The sequence below is a fragment of the Sphaerodactylus townsendi genome, linkage group LG03 (assembly GCF_021028975.2).
Source record: "Sphaerodactylus townsendi isolate TG3544 linkage group LG03, MPM_Stown_v2.3, whole genome shotgun sequence".
Taxonomy (NCBI): domain Eukaryota; kingdom Metazoa; phylum Chordata; class Lepidosauria; order Squamata; family Sphaerodactylidae; genus Sphaerodactylus; species Sphaerodactylus townsendi.
In genome coordinates, this window is record NC_059427.1 from 116,244,341 (window position 1) to 116,263,691 (window position 19,351).

General features: G+C 40.8%; 1 protein-coding gene across 2 annotated transcripts in view; it reads left to right on the forward strand.

The window, feature by feature from the left end:
* GAS7 (growth arrest specific 7) overlaps positions 1 to 19,351 on the forward strand; it is a 137,542-nt gene that overhangs the window by 59,767 nt on the left and 58,424 nt on the right. For both annotated transcript variants that reach the window (XM_048489943.1, XM_048489945.1), the window contains exon 2: positions 7,345 to 7,465. In XM_048489943.1, the coding sequence (XP_048345900.1) occupies positions 7,345 to 7,465 (121 nt within the window). The remainder of the gene's footprint in view (positions 1 to 7,344; positions 7,466 to 19,351) is intronic.

Genomic DNA, 19,351 nt, shown 5'->3' on the forward strand with positions numbered 1-19,351 from the left:
TATGATGGCATCTTCTTAACCAAAACATCAAAATCCTTTAAAAAAAACCTTCTATTTTTTCTATTCTAAATTGCACACAATTTCTGTAACAGTCTGTGAAGCACCAATTATTTTCTTCAAGCTGGTTGATGTATAGTTTAGCTTTTTGGCACACAGCAGCCCCACATGGTGTTTTTGTAAAACAACATATGCACATATCTGGATTGGGATATGTGCTGAATTTTGTAGAATGCTTGATTTGTCATTTTATGCTGGACAGATGTACACAGATGGATGTTAGCTCAGGGTGCTAGATGGCCAAGACTAAGTAAATAGTCTGTGATTTATTTTTCAGTACTGTAACTGGTCTGTTGTGTACTTTTTTTCACTGTTGGTCATATTTTGGTTTTACTACTACTTGTTCTTTTGAAGCTGTCTTTGTTTAGCAAGTAAAATGGTGGCATTCTGGGACTTGGGATAGAGAACTTGTTGGCGCACTGATAACTACCTCCTCCCCATACCCTTTATGAATTTCTGTGTTCTATAACTAATGAGAAAATGCCTGTAGGACTCCCCCTTTGTCCCATTGCTTTAAAGTCTTGGAACACAAAGTCCTAGCAAACCCCCAAGTGCCCTAGAGTATTTGCCTCATCAACAACATGGATCTATTTAACATTCTGAGCACATTCTTCTCTGCTTGATTCTGTCTCCTTCTCTAGGGCTGGGAATGAACATGTAAGCTAACATTGGTTCATCCCTATATCTTCTAGCCCAGTTGTGTTTGAGCTTAACAGGACTGATGGGGATGTGTTGGTTCCCTTACAATGCCCATTTGGTGTTGATTAAGGTGCCTCAGGATTTAATGGGTTGTTAACATCCCTCAAGGCTTAATGACAAATTTGGATCAGAGAACACTCCTAGGCATCTGCTGTCATATATTTCAATATGGTTAGGAAGAAGAAGAATGTTTGCATCTGATGTATAAGCCACTTTTTGGGGAAATGGAAGAGTCAGCTGTTACCTATTATGTGAGCACCATGTGCAAAACAGGTTGGAATAGCCCATTTTCATCTTTTGAAATCAGAATAAGGTACATGCTGCAAAATCCCTAAGGCCTCCCTTAAGCGTTTGACACCTTTGCACATTCTTGATATTTTAGACTGTTTACTGTGAATAGAGCTCATTGGATAAGATATATGGCTGTTGAACTGAATATTGAAAAGTGTTATGTTTGAAGATGTACTGTGTTGAGTTTTTGCGAGGCTTCAGTTCACTGCAAAAGATACCATTTTGAGGAAGCGTAACCATGTTTGTGAAATCTTTAGCCCAGCATCCAGACTAGACCTCTTCACAGGCACAAACATTTCTATTCCCAGAGTGTGTTTCTCCCTCACACACACAGCAGCCAGAAATGCCCTTCAGAATCCTTCTCTGGAAGAAAGGTGACCACCAGGGGAAGCATTTTGGGAAGCATTTTGGGCTACAGTGTGTGTGAGGGAGGGGTGGCAACAGAAAAATCCCATTCTGTGGGTAAAAATGTTTTTCCCCAGAAACATTAGTCTGGATCCAACCCCTGAACTATTTCCATATAGTCTTTGTATTTGCACCAGTGGGCTTCACAACTACATAGAGGCTCAGTTGGAGACATTATAGAACTAGGGTTTGAGGAAACATATTTAAGGCCTGCATGGCAGTGTGCTTGCCCAAGGAAGAGGAATCACAGCTTTCTACTCAGTTCTCTTTCATCCACCATAGCAGTGATGGGAAACGTTCTGCTTGGAGAACTCTTAGAGACAAAACCTCTAATCTTTTCTTTCAGTGTTTTTCTGCCTTTTTTGTTTTCTTGCTTCTGCTGCACCTTATATGTTAGCCTTCTGCACACTGGCCTATCCCACAGCCACCTTCATCCATTGGACATGGTGGTGGTGGTGGTGGTGGTGGTGGTGGTGGAGGAGGAGGAGGAGGAGGAGGAGGAGGAGGAGGAGGAGGAGGAGGAGGAGGAGGAGATATGAATTCTGAGCAAGTTCGCAAAGCTCACAGTTGTTCCTGGTTCCACCAGTAATGAGTTCCAAGCCACTTTCAACGTCCATATTGGTATGGATGTGAGTGGAACAATTACTCTACAGAGCCACCTCATGGGGATTCAGTATCAAAACATTTTCTGAGAGTGATAGAATTGTTTCCACTCTCTGAAACAGTTTTAGGGCTTTTTTTCTTGGTACTTCACTAAGTTACTACTTGACAAGAAGAAGAACGAAGTCATCCCTGTTGCTGAGGCAACAGGGATAATGCTTGCATTGGGTTGTAATACAGGAGAACACCACCCTTACTCAGATATGGATGCCATTTCTGTACGCTGAATTATTATCAGTGGGACATGCATTCGTGCATACCCTCCCATGTGCAGGAGTATCAACTTGGTTGCCGTGGCAACAGGTCATAGTCCTGCTTCTCCTCAACTCTTGTCCTTTTGCATATTTTTACCTTATTGCTGAGAAAGGTGGAAATGTTTATGAAATATGCCTCTCTCCCTATTTTGACTAAGCATTAATTTTAGATGATTGAGTGAAGGGATTAGAGGAATATTATATGATGTAGTTCTTTTGATCCTTTGGTCTTTTACATTCTGCTCATTTATTACTGTTATGGAAGAATGAGGGAAATGGTGTCTTTTATTGCTGGGAAGCTTGCTTAGATTAAAGATTCCCTGAAAAACTCACTTACTGCCACCCCCAAACAGCATTACTTTCAATGGTGTTTAAACTAGGGAGCCCAGATTCTCCTTTTAAATCCACCTTAAAGCGAGAATCGGGGGTCCTCAGTTAAATGGTGTTTAAACTAGGGAGCCCAGATTCTCCTTTTAAATCCACCTTAAAGGGAGAATCGGGGGTCCTCAGTTAAAACAACATTGAAAGTGATGCTGTTTTGGAGTGGATTATCCCCCAGCATCACTTTCAATGTTTAAACTGAGGACCTCAGATTCTCCCTTTAAATCCATGCCGAAGGGGGTGGATTTAAAAGGAGAATCTGGGGAAATTTGGGGGGTGCCTGCTGTCAGGGGTGCAATTGTTAAGCTAGCAGCACCAAACTTTCAGTTATCTTTAGGAGACTCTCCTGATGATACCACCCAGGTTAAAAACCACAAACAGGGGGGCGGAGGTTCCAACATGTAATGGGAGGGTTGAACCCGAGAACCCCCCCCCCCTTACCTATGACCTTGGGTTCCCAACCTTTTTTCTCTCACATACCCCTTGGCAACCCATTTCCCTAAACTTGTACCCCCATATTAGCAAGCCAATTATGTAATTTTTTCCATGCACCTCAAATGCTCTGCCATGTACCGCTGGGTGTACACATACCCCAGGTTAGAAACCACTCATCTAGACAGACCCACAGAAAATAAATTGTACAAAGCAAAGCCCCCCAAAAGGTCTTTATTTTTAAAAAGGTTTAATATAAGATAAAAAGAGAGAGAGGAAAAGTGTGGTTGGATTCGATTGTGGTGGAAAAATGGCAAAAACTCATTGCAGGGAAACCCATACAGCAGTAGCGGCAGCACAGAGAGATTCAGATGAAAAGCAACACAGTTGAACTAACTAAGCTAAACACACATTACCCAGGCTGTAGCAGGTTCTTCAGAACATGTGCAGAGTTTCTTGCGTTCACAAGAAGTCAAAGGAGTCCTTAATCCCTACCCAACTTCCTGTGGACTCAATTTCTGTTGAGGGCTGAAAAGTCAATGGAAAATCCTAAATGTCCAGATATTTGTGATAAATAGAACTGGACCTAAGCCAGCTTTATTTTTGAGAGTGCCAAGTGGCTTTAGTGAATCCCATGCAGATCCCCGTCTCTGATGTCAGAGGCTACCAAGTAGAGCTGTATAAAATATACAGCTCCATCAAGGACCCCTTAACTTTCATAACAAATAGATCCAAACCAGGTTGTCTTTTGTTCAAAAGCAATTATGTCTGTCAGGGTGGATGGTCCAATGTGGAATGGAAATGAATGGTTCATTCTTCATCTGCAGTGACAGAAAGCAGCCCAATATGGTCTGTGCATTATCATCAAATGTTATATTTTAATGGAATTGTGTTTCTCACACTTTCAAGGACTGTCTTATGGGTAGCTGAGGCTGAGAATTACAAGGTACTTTTGTACCTTACTATCCTTGGAAATGCTTGTTGTGTTATCTTTTTAAAGAAATGTGCCCCTCCCCATTAGTTTGTGTAATCTTAAGGATCAGATGCTTTCTCATCCATAAACCACTGTTCTCCCAATTCCACACTTGACCAGTTTCTCAATTCTAGAGCCATAAAATGGGGCTATCCCAAAGGTGACTGAGAAAAGATTTTTTGCAAAGCACTTAAAGGGTTTTTTTTAGCATATGTCCAAATGTGTAGCCTATTTCTTTACATACTCAGATGGCCAGATTTATTCAATTCAGTGTGTCCTAGTTAGAATAGGGAACACTTTCAACAGCTTCAGAAAGAATGACCTCATACCATAACAGCTGACAGGAGCGAAGTTTTCAGTCTAAGTTTTTTATCTATTTCTCCTCATCAACTGAAAGAGTTGGAAGCTGTTAAATCAGGCTAATTGTTGCAGAATGACCAGTAATGATCAGTAATATTCCTGCCTAGCCCCAGACCAGTTGCTGCCAGTCTGTTTATGTAAGAAGAAAGGAGAATGTACTCTTAAAACCAGTAAATTCCATTTGGAGAGGTAAATCGAAAGGCCATACTAATAGTATTGTGTGGGGGAAGAGAACAGTCTAGATTTATCCTGGATAAGCTTTAGTGTCTCTTTTAATTGAAGGAGAGCTCAAAACAGTGGAGTATGGCCTTGGCCACATACTTGAATGTTTTCTGAGTGCCTGGTGGAAGTTTGTGCTGAATAGATGAACACCTGGCAATTGTACAGCAGCATGCATTGTGCACAAGAATAACATTGGGTTGTGTTCAGCACATACTTTTGCAATGAGTAATGCTGTTATGCTGCTATGATAATGAGACTTGAGGGCCTTAGTGTTACATCCTTGCTACTCTGTAGGTGACCTACTACTTTGTTCAACTCATTTTCCTGCAGCATATGTTAGAGTGGGGTTGTACTTTCACATGCATCACCCCTGACTGGTCAGAGAAGAACTAGTTCTAAGATTCCCAGGTGGGTGTACCCAGGCAAAAGTCTTCCACATATAGCTGCTCATTGTCTTTGTGGAGCATTGCCAATTTTCTTTCTGCTGTGCAGCTTGCTGATTTCAGCCACTGGAGCTGGCAAAGGGAAATGTGTGATGGAGTTTCTTTTTCTTTTTGAACCCTGTTAACAGGAAGTTCAACTAATGAAAGGGTCTCCAAGCTCTTTTTTTGTTTCTCATGACATTTTGCCCTGTTTGGTCAGGGCAGAGTGACTTAAAAACGCAGGGCTGCTGATATTGGAGATGCCAGGTTGCTCACAGTAGACAAGTCATGTGAATTTTTTTTTCATATTATATTTGTTCTGATGCTTGATTGTATAAGGAGGGTTCTGTGTGTGGGGACCCATAGTTGCACTTAGCAGCCTTGAGCTGTGTGGGATGGGAGCACTAGCTAATTCTGTATTATATACTCTTCCCAATCAGTAACTCTCCTAATTACAGTCCTTTCTGCATTCAGCCATATATGGCAATTATCTGGTGCTCCATTGTCCACCCCCATGTTGTGATTTATATATTAAATGTACCTCCCATCAGTGGTTCTCTTGCCTGTTCTGCATCTGTTTTCCATTTCTGCTGTCCCCTCCCTTTCTTGGTAACCTGTCTCTACGTTCTGACTGTTTCTCATGTCTGTCCATACGGCAAAAGTCCCTGATAGCCACATATAAGAAAGTATGTCCTAGGAAGGGACATAATCTATTTTCGACACCTCGGGTTCTGTTGGATTCCAGAGTGTTGATTGATTGTTGGTTGATGATGAAGTGCCATCTAATTGTCAAAATTCTAGTGCAGGGGTCTCTAATGTGGTACCCATGGCATTTGCCAACACCTTTTCTGGTGCCTGCCAAGTGCTTTTGGAAAGTGGGTGGGGCCAAGTGAGGCTTTTCACCAGTGCTTGCAGTGGGTCTCCATACAAAGTAAATGAACCCATGGGTCATCAGGCTGTTCTTAACTGTTTCCCCGTGAACTGAAAAAACAAACAATGCAAGTTGATCCTTTTTGCTGTTTTTTTTTTGAAGAGGCTTGGAGAGGAGAAAAAAAACCCTGTATAATTTGCTAAAATTTGAAAATTCCTTTTCCAGTATTCACTATGGAGGAGTTAAAGTGATGACAGTCATCTTTCCTTCAAGCAGAACTTCTGACTCCTATGGTTGGAAATTAATTCCACTAGTGCAATATGTCTTTCGCTGCTATTAATGGACCCCTTTAATTCTGTAAACATTTATTATAGGTCAGACTGTTTGTGGAAATTCCCTGGTTTCATAGTGGGTCTGAGGGTATGGTTGGGTCTGAGGCAGTGGTGGGATCCAAAGATTTTAATAACAGGTTCTGATGGTGGTGGGATTCAAACAGTAACGTAGCGCCAATGGGGCTATTGGGCAGGGAGGTTGCTTTAGTAACCCCTTTTCGGCACTCAGAAAAAATTAGTAACCACTTCTAGAGAAGTGGTGAGAACTGGTTGGATCCCACCTCTGGTCTGAGGGTATGGTTGAAGCATATGAGAAAGAAAAAGAGAGAGAGAGCAACCTCACTGAAGCTAAGCAAGTTTGGTTTCTGGACATTGTCTTGGATGGTCATTGTCTGGATGGAAGATCTGGATAACATCATGAATGCTGTAAATTCCGTGGTGGAAAATATTGATATATTGGTACAATAAAATAGGTAATACAGAAATAGAAAATGTATTCAAAAATTTAAAAAAGTTTTGTCTTAAATACTTAGACGATTGATCTTAAATCCATTTATACGCCGTGTTCACAACAAGTAACAAAACAGATTGTCATACTCACTGGCTAAGCATACGGAGTCTGTTCTATGGTGATTCTTCATTGGAGACAGAGTACTGTGTTTTTCTTCTTTCTCAAAAGGCATTCAATAATGTGTTGGATTGCCAAAGTGGCATTACAGGCTCTGCAACATTCCACTATGTTCCCTGCCCCTAAGGGAATGTCTGTGCTTTACAGAGGTAGCCAGAATGCATTTCCCAGGCTGTAGATAGTGAGATAATTGGGATGTTTGGGTTCTTAGTGATGCTTACCTGTCCGAGTCCTATACTCTGCCCTCAGGAACTGCAAAGAATACTTCAGAATTTCATATTGTACATGTTTTGTTCAGCTTCTTTTGCATTCTCTGAAAGCCAGTTTAACATATTTCTTCTATCTTTCTGTCAACAGAAACCTAGAAAAATTGCTTCTCAGACAGGAGAAGACTCTCAGAATGGCCATCTCCCTCCTGGCTGGCAGAGCTATATGTCTCCCCAAGGCCGAAGGTACTATGTGAACACCTATACCAATGGTAAGCTTCATTTTGTTTGCTGAATTAATGCTGTTTATGTATACCATCAACCCAAACATAAGCCCGTTAACAATTCAGTAACTATATTATAAACTATTAATATAAAATAAAACTTGGTTTGGGGTTGTTTTGAAAACTTAAAAACCCATATAAAGAAAGGTATGTAAATTTTTTTTAAACCCACCAAACAGAACAATATGAGATATGGCTCAACATTCCAATTAAGACCAGTTTCATTGCATGGATTTCTTCTGTTTTCTGTCGCACTGTCAAGTAACCAAAAATGTCTTAATTTGGATTCTGTAGAAAAAAATCACTTTCTTTTAGAGAGGATACCCTGGGGATGCAAGTTGTAAAAAGTTCAGAAAGTTTTAAGCAAGTGAACGTAAGCCTAGAATAGAAGTATTTTGCAATTGTAGTAGTCAGGAGTTGCTTTTTATAGCGGAGCAATGTATTGTGAACAGATTTTAAAAGCTTGCAGTCCCTGGACACCTTATCTGGATCAAACAGTGATGCTTCTTTCACCTCTGCTTGGATTCTGAGTGCTTTTACATCCATCTGACCTCTTTACAAGTATGGAAATGATTTTGTTTCTGAAAAGATGGTGAATGAATGGTATTGTTGTCCCAAGGGTGTGACTAAGGGGAATCATGAGGGGGCAAAAGCCCCAAGTGCCATACCAGTGGGTCACAAGGGGGTGCATTTCAATGCCCACCTCTCCCTTCCAGGATTGTGGCCGCTGGGTTGGGGTGCACTCCTTGGTGTGTCCTGACCCAGTGACCTCATAGCCTCATACATTCTATTCCATTCCCTCCCATTCCCTCCCTTCTCCCCCTAAGCAAGGACATCAGGGCGCACAAAGGCTGCCATATTGAGGCCTGAGCAAGGACATCAGGGCGCACAAAGGCTGCCATATTGAGGCCTGACCTGGCAGCCTTGCAACCACATGGTTCTTTTCCTTTCCCCCCTTCATTTCCCCTTCCCCTCAAGCAAGGATTTGTGTGTGCCCCAAGACCATCAGGTTGAGGCTTGACCAGGCAGCCTCGTGATTCCTTTCCCCCCTTTTTCTCCCTCCTCCCTGGGCAAGGACGTCAGGGCACCCCACTGCCGCCGGGTCAAGACTTGACCCAGCACCCTCATATCCCCATGTGTACTCTTCCTTTCTGTCCCTTCCTTTCACCCTCCCTTCCCCGCCGGGTGAGGATGTTGGGGCGCATTAAGGCTGCCAGGTCGAAGCTTGACCCGGTAGCCTTGCAGCACTGTTCCCTTCCTTCCCTTTCCCCCAGCCACAGTGTTCCATTCCTCCTTCCATCCCCCTTCCTTCTCCCCCAGTCAACATGTTGTCTTCCTTTCCCTCCAGTTACAACATTCTCTCCCTTCCTCCCAGCCACAACATTCCCTACATTCCCCCTCCCGCTCCCTCCCCCTCAACCACCCCCCCCGTTCCCCGTTTCCCCTTCCCCCAACCACAACATTCCCTCTCTTTCTCCCTTGCCTTCCTCCCTTCCCCCCAGCTACAACATTACCTATCGTTCCCCCCCCTGGTCCCTCCCTTATCACCGAGCCACAGTGGAACAGAAGAACCCAGAAGAAAATGATAAATACTATTAAATGAAATTATTGCAATATTGAAACTCAAATCCTGTGCATGATTTTAGGTAATAATGTATGGCATGTTGTCAAGAGATTTCTAAAAATTTCTCATTGTGGGCTTTGTGAGGTAGACAAATTACTCAGTGCTGAATTAAGAATTTTGACTAATCAACTCTTGTGCAAAGTAAATATTATTTTAAAAGACCCATGTATTTGTCAGCTGAAATGAATTTTTAAAAATGCTAATCACTCCCCCACCCCAACAGATTTCCAAAGGTAAAATTGGGAACCGTGTTTACAGCAGGAACAGGGAAGCCTCCAGTCCCCAAGGGAAAAAAAACTTTCCTCTGTCTCCATTCTGTTTCCTGTGCTTTTTTTCAGTTTCAGTGCTTGCCCCAGATGCCATTTTCTCTAGATACACCACTATGTGGTCCTCTGATTCAATAGTTAAGGGGAAATCAAAGCCAAACTGGGGGTTTACATGCTGCAGGGAAGGAAGTTATATAAAGGTACCAGGACAAGAATATGGCATAAAAATTCATGGCTGTACCACCTTGTAGGCTTTTGATACTGTTGTTGAAGGCTTTCATGGCCGGAATCACTGGGGTGTTGTGTGGTTTCCGGGCTGTATGGCCGTGTTCTAGTAGCATTTTCTCCTGATGGTTTGCCTGCATCTGTGACTGGCATCTTCAGAGGATCTGATGGTAGTAAAGCAAGTGTGGATATATACCTGTGGAACGTCCAGGGTGGGAGAAAGAACCATTTGCCTGTTAACAAGTGTAAAGGGTGCAATTAGCAAGCTTGATTTGCACGTGTTGGGTGGGATCCACCCATTTAGCATGTGAGTAACCATGCATAATCAATTAGTGAGGGCATCTGCATTGGAGTAGCCTGGCCTTTGATCCCTTTGATTGCTTACTGCCTAGAATGGTGGGTGGTGTTTTGGGTGGTGTTCACTAGCCCTTTGACTGTGAGTATTTGAGATGAGCTGGGCTTAACACTTCTGTAAAATTGTGTCCTGACTGTGCAAAACTTTCATTCCCGTGTTTCAGTTTACTGGCATTTCCAGTTTGCTTTGCATTTTGCTCTTCTTTTTGGGAATGGGTATGGTGACTGAAGCAGAGGTGGGATCCAGCAGGTTCTCACCAGTTCCCGAGAATGGGTTACTAATTATTTGTGTGTGCTGAGAGGGGGTTACTAATTGGGTCCGCTTTTCCATCTCCACACCCTCGCCTCCCCGAGAGGCATACTGCCTTTGAACGTGAAGGTTCCATATAGCAATTGCGACTAATAATGTAACTCCCTGAACTGGGTTAATCCCTTTCAGGTACTGCAATTCATTGATTCTCAGCCTTTCATACCTTTTATCTCACCATTCTCTATCAAAGAACCTGTGTATTTCACCATTGCTGTGTTCAGATTTGTGAGTTGGGGCATTTTCTATAATGTGATGATGATTTAGAAATGACCTGGTGCAAAAAAAAAATTGGGGGGTCATGGTGGGGTGGCTGCCCATGGGGGGGCATCCAACTCAGGTTTTGCCCAGGGCTCAGGTTTGCCTAGGTGCGCCTCTGCCCCCTTTGCTGACGGGGGGCTGGCGAGGGAACCTGTTACTAAAATTTTTGGATCCCACCGCTGGACTGAAGTAATGTTAAAGGTAGGATAGTTTCCTAAATGTGCATATCAAATTTCGTTTTGATATTACAGCATTCAGCATATTGAATAATTACCAAAATATTGAACAGGCAAGGCATACTGAAAGCCTCTTTTTGTTCTGTCGCTAGAGGGAGCTGATGGCTCCTTTTCCATATACCTTGACCTGATTAAGGTGCGTCTCATCATTCTTCATGAGAACTGTGTGACTGTCCACTGTTTTGTTATATAAATGTAAGTAATAAATTATGACAGGTTATTTATTGGCTGTTCTCCATAGGATTTCATAGCGTTGCTCTGCTTGTGTTGCTATGTGTAAGTTGTGACATTATTATGTATGTTGTATTTGGGTACTTGCATCTGATGGTCAATGGCCATACGTGCATTAGGGAGATAATTCCATCCTCAAAGGTTGAATAGATAAGATTACTGGTTTAATTCTTCAGTCTGTTAAGCTGGTGAAATAAAGAAAGTCTGCAGTGTTGAACAACCAGATGCACATTTTTGAAATGGTGTGTTTCCCTTTATAATAAAACATATTGGTAAATTCTGAGTTTCCTTCCTGGGAGGAAAATTTATAATACATCGCACATCGTTTGAATTTTTTTCTACACAATGTTTGTTTTTAGTACAACTTCATTAGACTAGTAAAAGGGTCATCATGCATGCAAGAAGGATTTTTGACTATGTCACCATATGATACTGACATCATTTTCCCCTGTATCTGTTTTGGTAGGCCTTGTTGGCCACACATTTCTTGAACCAGTGTCTCCTGAACTTTGAAAAAATTATTTGTAAAGTTGTGCCCTTAACAGCTGCTCGCATTTTTTTGAGAGAGAAATACTGCAGTATTTGGTAATACGCTCAAATGGTACACTGATGTGTGGCACACCCTTAGTATGATTCCAAACAAGGTCTATTTATAGAGGTTCTTACAAAACTTTGACCTAGTGAGATGACTATTAAATTAGTAAGTTTGATTTTTGCTGGCGTCAGTGGCAAATAATGTGTTTGATTTTGATTTTTACTGGAGTCTGTGGCAAATTATGTGTATTTTTAAAATAAGGAGGGGCTGGGGGAAAGAAGTCATCCAGACCCAGGCACAGAGCATTTTGGCTATGCTAATGACTCTTGTGGAAGTAGGGCGATGGCTTACTACCCCACACTTACTGGTAGGTGACACCCAAAGAGGCAGAGAGGAAAGTAACCACATTGCTTGAGTGTATTCTCTTCCATTTAAAGATGAAGAATTAAATTAAAACTACTCCAAGGTAGGAAGGACTCCCTAAGGTTGATCATAAATTATCTGGACACAGGGAGGAAGCTTTCTTGCCCTTGCATCTTGCTCTTACCTTGGGAGCACGAGCCATGAAAGACTAAGCTTTTACCTAGGTATCCCTTCTTGTCCATGCAGCAAGGGATAATGGGGCAAAGTCCCCACCATGAAAACTAAGGTAATACTGAAGTTTGAACTGAGGCAGTTTCAAGTAATACTAACTTGTCCTATTTGAATATGGTTTATGATAAGTACCAAGTGTTGAGGTACTGATCATATTTTCACCTTTTTGTTGAACCTTTGCTCAACCTGAATGCTTGAACAGAACATGTGTATTATTTTATTCACTTATTAAACTTTCTTACATTTTGAATGCTCTAAGCCTCATCTTTGAAAACATACAATTCATATTCATAGTCTTGCCATCTGAAGTGCAGCAATGGGGAGGGGCAGCAATTGCCATTGCTTGAGCATGATACCATGAAATTGTGAAGTTTCAATAGATCACCTCAGCATTAGCTTGTAGGAGTGAAATATGCAGGTGCAGCAACTAGACAGCAACTCGGGTACAATGTACTAATAGTACGATTCCATTGAGCAGGTGATACTCTGAGTTGTTGATGGCAGTGGTTGTTACTCAGTTTGGCATCCCTTGGGAGTGAAGAAAGGGATGGAATTGCTGAGGCCCTTTTTTTTTTTGCCATACCTTCTAAGGAGAACCTTTTATATTCCAACTACATCAGATGGTTTTTGCTTCCTTTTTGCTTCTTCATACTCTCAAATGTGGCTAGTTGTTACATTGGCTTTTTGATAGCAACTCGGTGGAATGTTCAAATGCAGAATCTTACTGCAGTATCATGGACTGTAGTTTGATTAGGAAAGGACAATATGAAACCTGACAGACTGGATATTCAAAATGGACATTTGAAGGTCAGGCCATGTAATATATTGATTGTTTAATTGTCAATATATTACACCACCTCTGATATCTATTAGATTATTTAATGTTTTTCTTTTCAACATGGAATAATAAGGCATGTTTTCAAGGTAACTGTGGAAAGACCAGCCTTTTATCCAGAGGTTTAGTGAGACCAGAAAGCCAAGAAGAATGGCACTTTTTCAGCTTCTCATTGGTTCTGTGCCTGCTGCCTAACTTCCCCAGTCACATCTGACCTTTGAAGGCTGCTTTTGGTGGAACTATAAAATCAGGGGTTTGTGACTCTGGTCATGTGCTACAGATTAGAATGGGTTAGAGTGAGAATTTGGAATTTCAACAGTATCTTTCAAGGTCCACAACATTCCTAACCTATCCCAGATGTTAGCAAGCACTGCCCAGGGATCATCTGGTTATACTTTTAACAGTCTATCAACGTGTATCAACCCCACCCCCCTCCCCATGCCTCGTGATCTTTTTTATTTGTGCATTACTAATCAGGGCAAGGTAATAATATTTTAGATTGGGATCCTATCTTGGATATAGAAATGACTAGTTAAGGAACTGATTAGGGGTACAAATGATGGATAATATATCATTGAAGTGATGTCTCTAACTTGCACGATTTAAATGTTGAGACAAAATTCAACATTCATTTTCAAATCTGTTGGTAGATACAGCTATAAAGTTGACATTCCTCACAACAGACTTGCTTCTAAAACGTTTGCATCAGTGACCTTGACTTCAGCTGATTCAAGAAATCTAAGGCCAAGGCTTAGATTTTGTACCAGTATGAGAGTATTATTTGTTCTTGTTTTTGTTCAGTTCTTGTGAAGTGAAGCCAATTTCAGAAAGTTTTTCTGTGGTTACAGTCTGCAACCAAGAACAGTGTTTTGGCCCTCAATTAAATTAACAGTTTGTTGTTCATGATCTGAAACAGAGAAGATTCAACTCAGAAAGTTGAAATCTCTGACAGAATCTCACATAAAACGCACATTGTAGTTCATAAAAAGAACACTTGGAACAGAAACTTATCTTCCAGTATTTATATTGAGATGAGAAGGCAAAAAGACTATGAGAGAACTTTGATACACTGTTCTTGGCTTTCAAACTGGACCATAAAAACACCAGTTGAAGGAAGTATGAATAGGATAGTATGGTGGCACAACAATATGTTTGCATTGTGCTTTGATCTTAAATTTTGAAGCTGATCTAATTTTGCAGTTCATAGTGAATTTAATATTTTTATCCAGAGTCATACAGGAATACCATTTATCAATTTGGTGTAAACATAAATGCAGATGCTGCAAAAGGAAGACCAGTGAGCCAACGTGGTGTAGTGGTTAAGAGCAGGTAGATTCTAATGTGGAGAATCGGTGATTCCCCACTTGTCCACCTGAGTGGTAGAGGTTTATCTGGTGAACCAGATGTGTTTCCGCACGCCTACATTCCTGTTGGGTGACCTTGGGCTAGTCACAGTTCTTCGGAACTCTCTGAGCCCCACCTAACTCACAAGGTGTCTGTTGTGGGGAGAGGAAGGGAAAGGAGTTTGTAAGCCACCTTGTATATCCTTATAGGAGAGAAAGGTGGGATATAAATCCAAACTCTTCTTCTTCAAATAATCCATGGGGATAAGGATTTTTTTTAAATGAAGCATTGACTGTTTTTGATGCTTACAAGAAAAAGACGTTGGGTTTCCTAAAAATTATAACTTTAAATTTGTCCCTTGGCTGGGAAAGAACAATTCTCCCACAATGAAATTTGCAAATTAACCAGGGCCATCCATAAAAGTCTTCTGCATGTAGCAATTTACAGTGCAGCAGTTTTCTCCATGAGGAGACTCAACCACAAGGAGCCTTTGGCTCTATGGTGGACTGAACATTTACGGAGTTTCAACACCTCTTCAGAAATCTAGGCGAGTTAAGAGTATGACATTGCTTGGTGTTCTTGTGTCTGGACGTTATAGGCAGCTAAGCTATCTATGTAGTTAGAGTTGCCTCATAATTAATGTTCTCTGGATTTCAGTGTAAAAATACACAGATTATAAAGATAGTCATGGCTGTACATGAATAACAGGATTTACACCCCCCTCCCTTTATGCTTTATTGAGGGCAGCACCTGACTTTATCTGGACAAGCAGTGGCTCCAACCTTTTTCCACACGCATACCCCCTGGCAACCCATTTTCCTGAAATTGTACCCCCATACTAGCAAAATGTTTTCAGTTAATACAGTTGCTGTTATTTCATTTATACTTATATGTTGTAACTGCAAATAAATGGCCCAATAATGGGCTTTAAAACAATAGAATAATAAGATTAACCAACAATGCATATTTATTTACACTCAAACTTCAGAAGATGAAATGAGCTCGAGTTAATACTTAGCTAACATGAACACTTACATTGCATATACATTTTTTAAAAAAAAACAATTTATTAACACTTGAAAGGAAAAGAGAAGAAGGGGGAGAAAGAAATGGGGGGAAAGGAGAGAAAGTGGGGGAGAGGGAGCTTTGGTGGGAGGGAATATTTTCCACGTTACCCCCCCCACTGCTGCCGCCACAGAAAAGCACCTCTGGTTTAAAATTAAGCTTAACTTAAGGCTGTCTTTCCCTGGCCTTTTTCTGCCCTCAGTCCCCTCTCAGCTGCTGCCTAGAAGTAAGCTAGTCTTATTTTAAAAGCAAACACGGGGTTTTTTTCCCCCCAGCAGCAGCAGCAGCAGTACATGGGCACACATGCATGCCTTTTCCCACCATTAAGTAATGTTTCCCTTGTATCCCCCAGCACTCTGCTGTGTATCCCAGGGATACACATACCCTAGGTTTGGCACCGAGGATCTAAAGGTACTGGAGGAGCAATACTATGCATAGTATTGATTGGAAAATGTGAGTATTACAGGCAGTGGTCTTGGAAGAACTGTGAACTTGAATGTTAGCAAACAGAACTTTTCTAAAGGATACTAACAGTGATTTAATCACAAGGTGAATATGAAGTCAGGACCATGAGCTATACCAGTGATGGCAAACCTTTGGCACTCCAGATGTTATGGACTACAATTCCCATCATTCCTTCCGGCATGGCCAATTGGCCATCCTGGTAGGGGCTGATGGGAATTGTAGTCCATAACATCTGGAGTGCCAAAGGTTCGCCACCACGGAGCTATACCTTAATCAGTCAGTATCATCTGGATCCCAGCATTGTAGTGTTATAAAATGTCGAATTTGGTTTTAACAGAAGTACAAAATACAAAAAAGCTTTTACCACCCATTTTAAGAATCTAGTGAACTGACAAAAGTGGCTTTTTTAGTTAAGGAGTTTCATGGGAAAGGCTGCACAGCAAAAGGTCCTGATCATTAGAACATAAGAACATAAGAACTAGCCTGCTGGATCAGACTAGAGTTCATCTAGTCCAGCACTCTGCCACTCGCAGTGGCCCACCAGATGCCTTTGGGAGCTCACATGCAGGATGTGAAAGCAATGGCCTTCTGCTGCTGGGTTAAGCATGCTGCCGCTGCCGCTCCTGCACTGGTCTGCTAAGGCAATTGCGAACTTCAGATCTAAGAGGCTCAAGATTGCAGGCCATAGATCACCCTCTGCATAAATCTCAACCAAGCCCCTTTTAAAGCTATCCAGGTTAGTGGCCATCACCACCTCCTGTGGCAACATAATTCTAGGATAATTTAATCACTATCAGTAGAAGAAATGTTTCCTTTTATTAGTCCTAACTCTTCCTCCTAGCATTTTCAATGTGTGCCTCCTAGTTCTTTGTTTGTATTCTGTTATGCCTCAAGTTGCAGTGATACCTAGAACAGGGCCCAATATGAAGAATTAATGTCCAGGAAGGAACATGTAGTCTAGGCACTGCTTCAGGGATCTTGGGCTTAGACTTGCTAGAATTTCAGAGATTTGAGTACTTGAAACTGAGCTGGACCCAAGCAGAGAACTATACAGTGATCTCAGTACAAGTATAATATGTTCTCAGCACCTAGTCCTTGGTCACATGCTAGTTGTTGCATTCTGAACCACAGATATTCACGGCAGAGTTCCTTGCTGTTCGGACAACATTATAAAGGACTCTTTTAGGAAATGGTTCCTTTACTGCTAATCAATAAATAAAACTTGATATTCTTAGGGGGTATCTGATTTGGGTTGACTACCTACTGTATGTGCAAAAACAAAAAATTGCAGGATGTTTTTCAGACTTCTTCAGTAAGGCAACTGAGAGGAAAGTTTTTTATATTTTTTTGGCAGAAGGATGGAATTCTGGAGCTGGCCCACAGCAGTCAGTGGATGTTTAAGCTGGTTGAAAAAGGAGTTATAATACATTTCCCCTACTTGTTAATCCTAGGTTGTTTCAAACTTGGCAGTGAGAAATAGAGCAGAGTTTTTTCTTTGACATACACCATAAATCCAAACAGATAAAATATACTGAAACGTTTGTGTTTCACAAAACTTTCTCCAAACAGGATTTATTTTTCTTTCATATTCCATATGCACAAGGCCAGTGAAGTTAGCTTTCAAAAATCCTTGTTTCCAATACATTGTTGAAAGTCACATTTTTTAGCATCACAAAGTAAAGATGAGACTGTGTTATGTCCATAAGTGGCCACTTATTCAATGTTATCCTGTCAGAGAGTTAACATAACTTAAAGCTCATGACTAGGAGGATGTTACGTATTTGTGTGATGTGGAAGTAGTGAATGAGTGTGTGTGTGTTGCAAGGAAGAGGATGTGACTGACAAGCCAACAGAAGCTTACAAAACTGAGGTCTAGATTCAGGCAAGGATCCCAAATACAACAGCTTTGCCCAGCTGTACAAGTTCAGGGAGTAAATATTGTCTGAATATTTGGAGTACTGAATTCTCTAAAAATTTGTTCGATATAAAAAAATACATCTGATTCCTGAAAATAATTGCTTCTTCATAACGTGAGGGTATTCTTCTTTGTTACAGAGAGTTGATGAGGTATAGAACATTGATTAGACTTGAATAGGGGGACCCTGAGATCATGAAGCTCATTGGGTGACTTTGAACAAGTCACTAGGCATTAGCCTAAATTTTACTTATTATGAGTTCTTATGAGCATTAATATGAGCATAAAATTGGCAGACCCAATTGAAGGCATCCTGAGCTGCTTATTAGAAAGGATGATATTTTGCATACACCATGGGTCTTTCATTCTTTCCCTTGGAGCCAAAGGGTACGTTTGACCAGCCTACTTCTGATATGTCACTGTTATCAACAGAGTGCTCTTTGTCTGACTTGTGCTCTGAGGAAAAGCATTCCTTCCCATAGAGTGTCTTCCATGTTCCCCATTGGTTTTTGATAGCCTAATGCTTTAGTCTAGCTTGTTGCTGGTGCATTACTTGTTGAGAAAATGGGAAGTTATCAAGTGATGTGTCGTCACTCTTAAAGGAGGCTAATTGAAGGTTTTGAGACAAATTATAGTATCGCTTTTGTGTGGTATTCAAAACATGGCAGATCATACCCATTGTGAGGGGAAAAGACAATACTATCCTGTCAGCTATTCCATTACACAAACAGTTTTGATATGCTTTCCCGTTCATGTTTAATGTCCTGGTGTTATCTGCAGTTGTTTCCTTGTTAGTCGTACATTTTGATGGACTTTAAGGGTTTATTTTCTCTGTTTTCTCTATGGCTTCAAGAAAGAAGGTGGTTCTGGCTGTTTTTTTAAAGGTAAAACTGTGGGGAAATCATTGAAAGCTCACTATAAAAATAGATAAACCTTGTGATCTCAACAACCTTAGAATTGGTCCTTTAAAGCTGGAATGTGCAAATGCTTCCTTGAAAATTTAATTTTATTGAAGATTTGAAAGACAAACAACAGCTAAAGATACACCCAGACAAGAACTCTGCTATAAAATAAAAAAGTTTCTGATTTCTTCTGCATAAAATATAAATATAATTAAACATTTACAATTTGCTGTCTAACTGCTGATATAGAAATAAAATTTCATTAGTTCTTAATTATTGTTATTGAAATACAAATCACTTTTCTCTATTATGCCCATTTTCTTATTCTCCTAGTCTTCAAATCCATAAATTTTAAGCATAAACTTAGACAAAATCTTCTCTCTAACCAAGGAAGTAAGTTTAGCCATTTCAGCCAATACCCATCTTCATGGAACATTCTTTTATTGTGGGAACAGATGACGTTTTCCATTTTTGCACATATATAAAAAATAAAGTTCCGTATATTTTTCAAGCTGTCTTTCACTTGTTCTATTTCAAATTTCAACAGATATAAATTTTGGCAATAACATGATCATCATTCTTACATAGGTTTACTTCAAAATCAGTCTTGGAGTATTCAAAACCATTCATTCTCCTACTTTAAATCTTTTTAATACTTGTGCATAGACAAACCAATGACAAGTATGTTCGTCTGCTACTAAATCTTACCTTGATT